This window comes from Lupinus angustifolius, unplaced genomic scaffold, assembly GCF_001865875.1.
Source record: "Lupinus angustifolius cultivar Tanjil unplaced genomic scaffold, LupAngTanjil_v1.0 Scaffold_120_34, whole genome shotgun sequence".
NCBI classification, from domain to species: domain Eukaryota; kingdom Viridiplantae; phylum Streptophyta; class Magnoliopsida; order Fabales; family Fabaceae; genus Lupinus; species Lupinus angustifolius.
This window is the reverse complement of record NW_017725045.1, coordinates 4,919-16,417: the sequence shown is the minus strand read 5'-3', so window position 1 is coordinate 16,417 and position 11,499 is coordinate 4,919. Positions and strand designations below refer to the sequence as shown.

General features: G+C 31.9%; 1 protein-coding gene across 1 annotated transcript; it reads left to right on the top strand.

The window, feature by feature from the left end:
• Positions 1-10,563: 10,563 nt before the first annotated feature.
• Positions 10,564-11,265, top strand: LOC109339918. The gene has a single exon (XM_019577450.1). The coding sequence runs from the start codon at positions 10,564-10,566 to the stop codon at positions 11,263-11,265; it is 702 nt and encodes a 233-aa protein (XP_019432995.1).
• The last annotated feature ends 234 nt before the right edge of the window (positions 11,266-11,499 follow it).

Sequence of the window (11,499 nt, the reverse complement as noted above, 5' to 3'; positions counted from 1 at the left end):
TTAACAGGGTGTTCAAGCCAGGCAGGCAATGAATGAAGAGAAATAAATGAGAGTAGTTGAGGAACATGGAGAGGGGAAGACACAGGGAAATTGCATAGAGGAGAGAAGCAAAAGTTTTTAGGATCACACAAACACACACCCTTTTCAGCAAAATGGGACCATTTTATGTACAAAACTTTTCATATAGTAATAGTTTCGTATCAAATTCATGTATTGTCAATCTAAAAATTTACAGATAATTACTAAGATAATTACTAAGTTATTTATTATTTATTTATATTATTTATTTTTTTTTTGAAAAATCAATCATTATAAAATATGAATGTTAAGTAATGCAATAATACATATATAAAACTTAGTGCATCCAAATTTCTCTTATAGTTTTATATTAGAAAAGGAGAATATGAAAATGGGTTTTACCAAGTGGGGTTTAGTTGTGATTTTGGTATGCAAACCTACCAATAATTTATAGCATTTACGTGGGTGAACTGTCTTCTAATTAATCTCTGCATATACATCATCCATTCCCAGCAAGAACATTGTCACAAGAAAACAAAGAAAATAACAAACACCAAATCAAGGACTCATCACAATAGAGTTGACCTAACTGGCTCATTTATGGTGGAATGAATAGTTATATGCCTATGCTGAGATTGAAGCAAAAGTCAAAAAAGTTGAATACATAAAATGCTCAAGGAACACAATCAACTGATTTATATTTTTCAAATAAACTAGTTGAGTGGCTTATAGATTATCAAGCATATGTTTAAGTAACAATAATTATATCATTATCATATTTTCAGTTTAAATAATTTAGTTTTTAGGATAAGGTCATTGATAAAAAAAACTTGGATTTATTATCATAATAGATATCAAGATATTGAGAAATAAATTTGTCATATTATAATTTAAATTGTTCATCTTCCTATAATAATTGAATATATGACATGAATAATTTGAATAGAACAATATATATAATGGTTTTTAACATGTAAAACTTTAATATATTACATATAGATATGATTATTAAACTGACTTAATCTACAATTCTTAATAGTTAATATTATCATAGACAATGTGATATTCTATTAAGAAATAACAGTTACTTTTGACTTAATTTTATCATAGTAATAGACAATTATACTTCGATTTGGGATACTTATCGAGTATGATTAAATAATTGCAGAATGAACAAGAGTAGATCCAACGTATTTGAGTTGTGCACCATGATTATAACATGATAATATTAAGACCTTAGTTAGAGAAACTAAATGAATGTTAACTAGTTAATTAATTATAATGATAATAAACTTTGTATAAATCAATGAGGTAACTTTGACAATTACATTCATACTATAAAGTTAACCCAAAATTGGAATGATGGAAGAAAATATTGTAATTATCTACTCACAGGAAAGAAAAATATGTTATTTCATGCTATTCAGATGTTAAGAAATATTTCTAGATGTTAATCTCGATCAATAAGTTAATTTGACAAATTTACTATTGACTTGGTGTTGAATCCATGAAGTCACACCCTAATGAATGATCTAATATTTTATTAGGTGGAATATTATTTTATTCTAGCTAGCCCTAAAATTAAATAATATATTTATAAATTATGATTGTTTCATTTTGAATGTAATTTTGGTAAAAGACAAGGATGTATGTGATTGGTTTTGTCATTTTCTATTCTCATTTTCAATGAAATTGAATAAGAGTGTGAAAACATGATTGCGTTATTGTTTTCATTTTATATTTTAGAAAATACGAGTGTCATTTCTAGAAATTCTGAAAATTAGAAAATGTCATTTCCAACATTTTCAAGAATTAGAAAGTATTTTTTGAAAATTTTAACACTTTTGTTACTCTTTTCGCCCCATATATTTTTTGAAATTTTTAACACTTTTGTTCTCTTTTCGTTTCATATTTTTTTTATGTTTTAAATTTTCCATGTTATTCAATTTTTTTTGATGTTTTAGAAACCTAATGCACATTTATACTTTACTTTCAAACTATACCCTTATTTATTACTCATCCTTTTCACCAGTGTTGTGAGAACTGGACCGGACCAGATGGTCCGACCAGTCTAACCTGTCTAACCAAACTTGAAAACAGTTCTATATTGTAGTCTTAACTGAATAAGAGTTGGACCGCTTTGAACTGGGGAAATTCCGGTTCGACCGTGTTAAACCCGATTAAACCGAATTAACCCGGGAAGTTAACCGGACGGTTCACTTAAAAATATGAAAATAGAACACTGCTCTAATATTTTTTTTTACTACCATCCAAAAAAAGATGAAGATATTATTACTTCAATATAATTATACATAATTATTAATTATATAAAGTTTTACATTTATATCTAACTATATATTTATAGATAAAAATTATTAATTATGTATGGAATCACCCAGTTAGACCGAACAGTTTAACCCTTTAAACCGGTTAAACCTAATACGAGACCTCTGCAATTTTCAATGTGCATTAATGTGAATATTTTAGTCAAATTGTATCAATTTTTTATATCATTTAATAATTTCTTAACTATGTGTATAACCTTAAACATACAAAATATAGAATGAACAAAGTCAATTACTTTATCTATTAATAATCAATAAAACACCAAAAACAATAAATGAGTGTCTCTAGTTCATGCTACTACACATATTCATAATAAAATTTCTTTCATTTATTTCTCTCTCAACATAATTTTTCTTGGTCTCTCTTGATGATAATACTAAAATAGTTCAATGATGAGTGTAGTAACATATGCCTTTGAATAAAAATTGTTGCCCCTTATAAATATTGCAACATGAATTAAATAATAGAACACCTAATTTATTTTTACTTTATATTTTTGGAAAGTACCTGTTATGACCTTATACACATTTTTTGTGGTAACTAATGACCAGGTCCAATAATTAAAGGTGTTCGATGTATTATTGACATAAAATTCATTAGAAAAAAACACAATTAACAAATATGAAGGCATCCAATTGTTTTTTTGTAAATTATGAAGACATCTTATTGACTTGACTACTTTAATAATTAAAATTTAGAATTTAATTAATTGCATAGTTATTGTCATGTAAAATTTAGAGTAAACGATTTTGAAAATAAAAATGATAATAACAAATTGTTTCAAGAAAATGAAAACATGAAATTAAAAGTATCAAATATAAATTGAAAAAAGAACCCAAACATCCCTTAAATATGATATTTAACATAAAAAATATAGATGAAAATTTAGAAGATGTATGCCTTTAGTTTTACTGATGAGGGAGAATCAAATAGGATTTGATTATGTGACATAATGATACCTCAATCAAATGAACGGCCTAACTGCAAGGGTGTACAAAAATCGATTGTGCACCTCATAAGAAACACGTAATTCTAAAATATATATTATTGTTTTAGTTATATTTGAAACATTTATCTAGGAGATCAACTTAATGCAAGAGTCAATTTTAGGAAAATCTAGTTGTTTAAATCTAATCACTAATTTAAACTATTAGATTTCTATTGAATTAATGACTAAAATGTAAAGTAAATTTAAAAAACTTACTCTTATAATAAATGAATCAATTCTTCTTATTTATACAATGAAATTTTGTTGGAGATCATCTTAGTTGTTTTAGGTGGACTATCTAGGTATATTTATTTTTATTTATCGGGTTTTTAAGAATCAAAAGAATACTTTTAACTATTTTTATCACTCTACTCTTACCTATTTAATAAGAGTGATAATGTATGATTATTATGATTGTATGAAGATAAAACTTAAATATAGTTAGACCGAACAGTTTAACCCTTTAAACCGGTTAAACCTAATACGAGACCTCTGCAATTTTCAATGTGCATTAATGTGAATATTTTAGTCAAATTGTATCAATTTTTTATATCATTTAATAATTTCTTAACTATGTGTATAACCTTAAACATACAAAATATAGAATGAACAAAGTCAATTACTTTATCTATTAATAATCAATAAAACACCAAAAACAATAAATGAGTGTCTCTAGTTCATGCTACTACACATATTCATAATAAAATTTCTTTCATTTATTTCTCTCTCAACATAATTTTTCTTGGTCTCTCTTGATGATAATACTAAAATAGTTCAATGATGAGTGTAGTAACATATGCCTTTGAATAAAAATTGTTGCCCCTTATAAATATTGCAACATGAATTAAATAATAGAACACCTAATTTATTTTTACTTTATATTTTTGGAAAGTACCTGTTATGACCTTATACACATTTTTTGTGGTAACTAATGACCAGGTCCAATAATTAAAGGTGTTCGATGTATTATTGACATAAAATTCATTAGAAAAAAACACAATTAACAAATATGAAGGCATCCAATTGTTTTTTTGTAAATTATGAAGACATCTTATTGACTTGACTACTTTAATAATTAAAATTTAGAATTTAATTAATTGCATAGTTATTGTCATGTAAAATTTAGAGTAAACGATTTTGAAAATAAAAATGATAATAACAAATTGTTTCAAGAAAATGAAAACATGAAATTAAAAGTATCAAATATAAATTGAAAAAAGAACCCAAACATCCCTTAAATATGATATTTAACATAAAAAATATAGATGAAAATTTAGAAGATGTATGCCTTTAGTTTTACTGATGAGGGAGAATCAAATAGGATTTGATTATGTGACATAATGATACCTCAATCAAATGAACGGCCTAACTGCAAGGGTGTACAAAAATCGATTGTGCACCTCATAAGAAACACGTAATTCTAAAATATATATTATTGTTTTAGTTATATTTGAAACATTTATCTAGGAGATCAACTTAATGCAAGAGTCAATTTTAGGAAAATCTAGTTGTTTAAATCTAATCACTAATTTAAACTATTAGATTTCTATTGAATTAATGACTAAAATGTAAAGTAAATTTAAAAAACTTACTCTTATAATAAATGAATCAATTCTTCTTATTTATACAATGAAATTTTGTTGGAGATCATCTTAGTTGTTTTAGGTGGACTATCTAGGTATATTTATTTTTATTTATCGGGTTTTTAAGAATCAAAAGAATACTTTTAACTATTTTTATCACTCTACTCTTACCTATTTAATAAGAGTGATAATGTATGATTATTATGATTGTATGAAGATAAAACTTAAATATGAAAAATAACACACAAATTTAACAAAAATAAACGTATTGTAATTACATTTCTTGAATCACAACTTTAAAATTATTTAGAAATTGAGGTAGTAAAGTTTTCCACATATATTTCCTTTTCAAACCTTTTCTAAGGCCTTATTTTCACCCTTCTCCAAAAGAAAGTAATCATTACCAAATTCAAACACACGGTTTGAGGTAGATAGCCTACCAAGTTAAGAAAGATGGGTGAAAAGAACTAGAGAAATAAAAAAAGGTAGCCCTACTAGAGAATAGAGAGATAGATTCATAAGCAATGTTTTTTTATTGTTATGATTGCTCCAATTATTTAAAAATTCTTATTGGAGCAATGAAGATATTGACCCGTATACTCACTTGTCCTCAATAATTTAATTGTTTTAATATAAGTAGATAACTCTACTCAAGAACATATTGAAGAGTAATTGACTGTGGAGAGAAAGATCTAGTAGTCAGATAGATCCAAAAATATTGTGTATGATCAAAGGCTATTATTCAATTCTTAGAAGAGGTTGAAAGGTAGTTATAGTACCATTAGAATTGACTGAGATCCTCTCCAATTTTTTAAGGGTCCAGATTTAATATTATTTTTTAATAAAATAAATAAAAATATTTATCTCATCATATTCTAGTATTGAAGTGTCCAATACTAGAGATGATCTAATTTCTTTTAAAACGATTAATCCTTGTCTATGTTAAAGAAATAATGTAATTTCAGAATTAATAATAGAAAATTAAGAAACTTCCACCAGTAGAAGTTTGAGAATAACAGAAAATGAGGAAACTTTCACCAGTAGAAGTTTGGATTATTTCAGCATTGTTAGTTTGTATATTTCCTAGCTTAGAGTTAGTTGAAATTTGGAAGCTATAAATAACAATTAGGCATTTCAAATATGTGTGTTATTGTAATTGATACTCAATACATTTTTCAATACAACTTAGTTCATTATTCTTGATAATACATATTTCTCTCAAACATAACTTCTTTTTATTTTTCCTTTGTTTTCTGCTATTGCACTTAGTGTGCATATTGTTTCTCTTTTACTAGCTGCTTGGTACATTATGTATGCATAAGAGAGTGGTCTTGGTTTAATAGTGGTATCAAGAGCAAGGTTGAGGCAAGATTCTTGGTGGATCTTGGGTTGTGATTCGAAGTGGGAGAGAAGAACAGATAGGGGACAACAAAGAAAAAGGATTGCAAGATCTTAGATCTATCATGGCAAATGGTAATGGATTTGCAATGACACTACCAATTCTTGACACCAAGAATTATGATAGATGGAGAATTCAGATGAGAACTATCTTTGGATTCCAAGAAGTACTTGAGATAGTTCAGAATGGATACCAAGACGTTGGGGAGAATGCAAATGAGGCTCAAAAGACAAGTTACAAAGAATCCAAGAAGAAGGATTTCAAAGCTTTGTTGTTAATCCATCAATGTGTTGATGGAGCCAACTTTGAGAGAATTTCTGGTGCCAAGGCAACAAAGGATACTTGGGATAGCTTGGAGAAAAGCTATGAAGGGGCTGCAAAAATGAAGAAAGTTAAACTTCAAACAATGAGGAGAAAGTATGATCTCCTTCAAATATAGGAGAATGAGACAATAACATATTACTTCTCCAAGATTCTCACGCTCATCAACCAAATGAAATCATGTGGAGAAGAGGTGAAAAGACAATTTGTTATTGAGAAGATACTTCAGACTCTAACTCCTAAATATGACCACATTGTTGTTGCGATGGAGGAGTCCAAGAATCTTGAAGATTACAAGATTGAAGAGTTGCAAAGCTTTCTCGAAGCTCATTAATAAAGGCTTAAAGAGATAGGCTTAGAGAAGAATGATGATCATCCACTCCAAGCACAATCATCTAAGAAATCTCCTGTGCATTGGAACAAAAGCAAGAATAAGGTGAGATGGAATAAGAATGAGTAAGATTCTACATCTCAGAGATCAAACTAGCTTGAGCAAGATCATAAAAAAGGCTCAATCAAAGACATATCAAGAATGATGAAGTTTGATAAAAGGAAGGTGAAATGCTACAATTGCAGGAAGTATGAGCATTACGCAGCAGAATATAAGTCAAAGAAGTTGTTGAGTAGCAAGGAAGAAGAAGCTAGACTGGCTAAGAATGAAGATTCTGATGATGATCACTACCTACTAATGGCAACCATAAGAAGCAGCCAAGAAGATATTGAGTTTTGGTATCTTGATATTGGTTATTCAAATCATATGACAAGTAAGAAGGATTGGTTCACAACACTTAATGAATAGAAGGATAAGTCATTATTAACTATTAACGAGAAAGAATGCGAGAGAGAGAGAGAGGGAGAGAGAGATAGAGAGAGTAAGTTGGCTCCGAATCAAAAGAAATCGGATCTTCTAGGTAGTGTGTGTGGGGTTAGGGATTGGATTCCAAATAGAAGCTCTTCCTTTGAAGGTTCCAAGCAGTTGCATGCAAGGGGTTTTTTCAAGCATCTTGAGGAGAACTCGTTTTCTTTCTTCTTCACTACCTTCCCTGATTCAGTTGGTGTTGTTGAGTTGTGGAATGTGTTCTCTAAATGGGGCCGGGTTGGGGATGTGATGCTTCCTAGGAAAAGAGATAAAAGGGGTAGAAAATTCAGGGATGTTGAAAAGCTTAAAAACGATCTTGAGAATGTGTGGATTGGTCTCTACAAGGTTATGATCAACACCCTGAGGTTTAAGAGGGGGGTTCGCTCGGTGGAAAGGAAGGGGGATGGGAGCTTGAAGCCTCATTCATTGCTTTTGCATAAGCCTTCATGGTTTGATGAGGTAGTGATGGGGGGTGAGAAGCCCCTATTGGGGGGAGGTATGAAGAGCTGGAAGGAAGTGGTGATTGGTGGTGAGCATGCACCTCTTCGTTATAAGAAAATTGAAAGTAAAAGTGTGATCAACTTTAGTGCTCCTAAACATTGTTCAGATTTCTTTAAAGGTTCTGTGATTGGTGAGCTCAACAACATTGAAGATCTGTGTTATCTTCTAGCTAAGGAAGGTTGCTTCTCGGTTAAGGTGGTTCCCTTAGGTGGATCAAAGGTATTACTGAAGGGTGAGATAGAGGAAGATATTTTCCAGTTGTCAAATTTTGACTCAAAATGGTGTTCTTCGGTTTTTAAATCTATCAGTCCTTGGTCACCATGTAGTGTTGTGGGTGATCAGCTTGTATGGGTAAAAGTGTTTGGTGTTCCCTCTCATGGTTGGTGTGTGGACTTATTTAGAATATTGGTGAAAGAAATTGGTCTTTTTATTAAAGTTGATGAAGCCACAGAGGAGAGATCACGACTAGATATGGGGTATGTTCTTGTTGTGACCAAGCAATTGTCTATCATTGATTCTTGTCTCTTAGTTTGTGTAGATGGGGTGAATTTTCAAGTTCATATCTTATAAGATAGTGCTAGGGAGGTTTTTAGGGTGCCTAGAAAGGTTGGGGTGATGCAATCGGTGAAAGATGTTGAGTTTGATGATTCTGGGAATTTTGGTGAAGGGAGGTGGCCAAAAGGTGGGTGGCTGGAAGGGGAATCTTGTTGGGAAAAAAATGCAAAATCAATCGAGGATGATGATGAGGTGGAGGAATTGCAGCCATTGGAAGCTATCCATAAAGAGCTTTGTGTGGTCCCTATCAAGGAGACTCCATGCCAAGGAGATTTATCTAAATTGGGTAATACAGTAAAAAATTCTTCTCTCTACTCGGTTCCCATTCTTGCCTTGGATTCTCTGGATTGGACAGATGAAACAACTAATTGCCTTGATAAGGTTAGTCTACTAAAGCCTTTTTTTCAAAAGTTAATAAAGCCAATAATTTTGACATAGAAAAAGAAAAGGTGGTAGACAAGGTTATGCCTCTTGATATTGTGGACTCAATGAATCCTTTTGTGGATTCTTGTCCTGTTCTGGATGCTTCAAATGTGGAAGGTGATGAGGTGGATTTTTTAACCTCTTGTGCTCCTCAAAAGGGTAATAAGGTTAAGTTGGGTTCTGTTAAGGGGCCTAGGAAAAGATTGGGCCTTTCTTGTAAGGCCCAAAAAGGTAAAACCAAAATTATTGTCAGACCTTCTCATTATCCCGAACCACCTGATGTTATTGGAGATGAAGAAGGTTTGAGAAGGGTGTTCGAAAATTATATCTTTGAACATGGGGCTCCTTCGAAGGGACCTGCTGTAAGAAATCGGGATCCTCTTATTATGTCCTCCCATAGGAGGTGTTCTATAATCAAAAGGAAACAGATGAATGTAGTTCCTAATTTTCTTGGTCCAATTGCTCAAAAAAGCTGCAATCGTTCAAGCAGAAAGGGTGTAGGAAGAAGAAGTCAGGGGATTCTCCAAAGGCTATTTTGAAATTCAAAAACCGAAAGAAAGAAAAAATTGAAAAGGGTCCTCAAGAAGGATGCTCGTTGATGGGTGCTACTAAAGATGGGACTGCAATGATTATTGATTTGTCTATTAGTAATTCTATTGGTGACTCAAATCCTCATCAATCCAATAATCAGTTCTTTAAAGAAGGGGAGGATTCTATTGGGAAATTATGGAGGATTAGTAAAAGTCTGGGATTTTCATTTGATGGGGATGATTATGAAATTATTCATAACATTGGTGATTTGGTAGATAGGGATATGATTGGGTCCCCTAAGACTAATCAAAGGAGGAATAAAGGTTTCCCATGATCTGTACAACTATTAATATGAGGGTTCAGGGTGGGAGTGTTAAGAAAATAGGTGTTCAAGAGCTAATCTTCAATCACAAGGTTGATTTTATTGCTCTTCAGGAAACTAAATTAGAGGTGATCAGTAATTGTCTTTGTTACTCACTGTGGGGGTAATCATGACTGTGATTGGGACTTTGTGCCTTCTCAAGGTCTCTCCGAGGGTATTTTGAGCATATGGGATGCGAAGAAGTTTCAAAAGAACTTGGTTGTTCACGGTTCTGGATTTCTGGCAATTTTGGGTACATGGAGTCAGAGTTAAGAGGTTTGTTGTATTGTTAATGTATATTCTTCTTGTGCGTTAGCTCAAAAGAAGAAGCTTTTGGAGGATTTGATGCAACTTGAGGGTGATTTTGGGAGTGTTTTATGGTGCGTGATGGGTGATTTTAATGCAATTAGGCACAATTCTGAGCATGTGGGGATAGCGGTGGAAGATGGCACTAGGGAATCAGCCTTATTCAACTCGTGGATTATAGATATGGATGTTATTGACCTTCCTTTGATTGGAAGGAGTTTTACCTGGTATAGAGCATATGGGAGTTGTATGAGTCAGCTAGATAGGATTCTTCTATCTGGTAGTTGGATTGATAAGTGGTATGAGGTGTCTCAATAGGTGATTCACAGATCGTTTTCTGACCACTGTCCTCTCATTTTGAAATACACGTCTATGAAAGCTGGTCCTAGTCCTTTCAAATTCAATAATTTTTGGGTTTCTCATAAGGACTTTCGAGTGTTTGTCTCTAATGTTTGGAGTAATATGAAAGTGTCGGATTGGTATGCTTTCATGATTCATGAGAAATTGCATAAACTAAAGGTTGAGTTGAAGATTTGGAATAGAGAATCCTTTGGATCTCTAGACCATAAGCTGATTGAGATTAGCAAGGAGGTGATGAATATCGACCTGGAAGGGGAGGAGTTTAGTCTTTCTCAGGAGAAGGTAGCGTTGAGGCAGTCTCTGGTTGCGGATTGGTGGAAGTTTTTGAAGATGAAGGACAGTCTTCTCTTTCAAAAATCCAAGAGTCGGTGGTTGAAAGAAGAGGATGCTAATACAAAATTTTTTCATGCTTCTATTCGAGGTAGAAGGAGTAGAAATCAAATCCATGGGTTATCGTTTAATGTTCAATGGTGTGAGGATGTCAATTTTGTAGCTGATTGGGTTACTGGTTATTTTATGAATCAATTTTCAGAGAATTTAGCGAAGAGACCAAGGCTGGATGGTGTGGACTTTAATACTTTGTCTTCTGATCAGCAATCTCGGTTGTACATTAAATGGTCGGTGGAGGAAATTAAGGCGGATGTCTGGGGTTGTGCCAGAGATAAAAGTTCAGAGCCGAATGGGTTTAACTGTACTTTTTTTCAGGAATGCTGAGATGTGATTAAGAAGGATGTGTTTAATTTTATCAGAGAGTTTCATAAGAATTCCAAGTTGTCGTCAGGTTTGAATTGTTCCTTTATTACGCTGATCCCTAAGATCCCAAATCCTAGTAGGGTTCAAGACTTTCATCCTATCTCTCTTATCGGATCCTTATACAAAATTTGGCAAAGATCTTAGCTTTTAGACTAAAAGAGGTTATGGGGTCTCTTATTTCGCCTTCCCAATCAG

Bases quoted from the DNA above. Each gene is read 5' to 3' on its own strand.
- LOC109339918 (XM_019577450.1), top strand. From the start codon at position 10,564: ATGAAAGCTGGTCCTAGTCCTTTCAAATTCAATAATTTTTGGGTTTCT.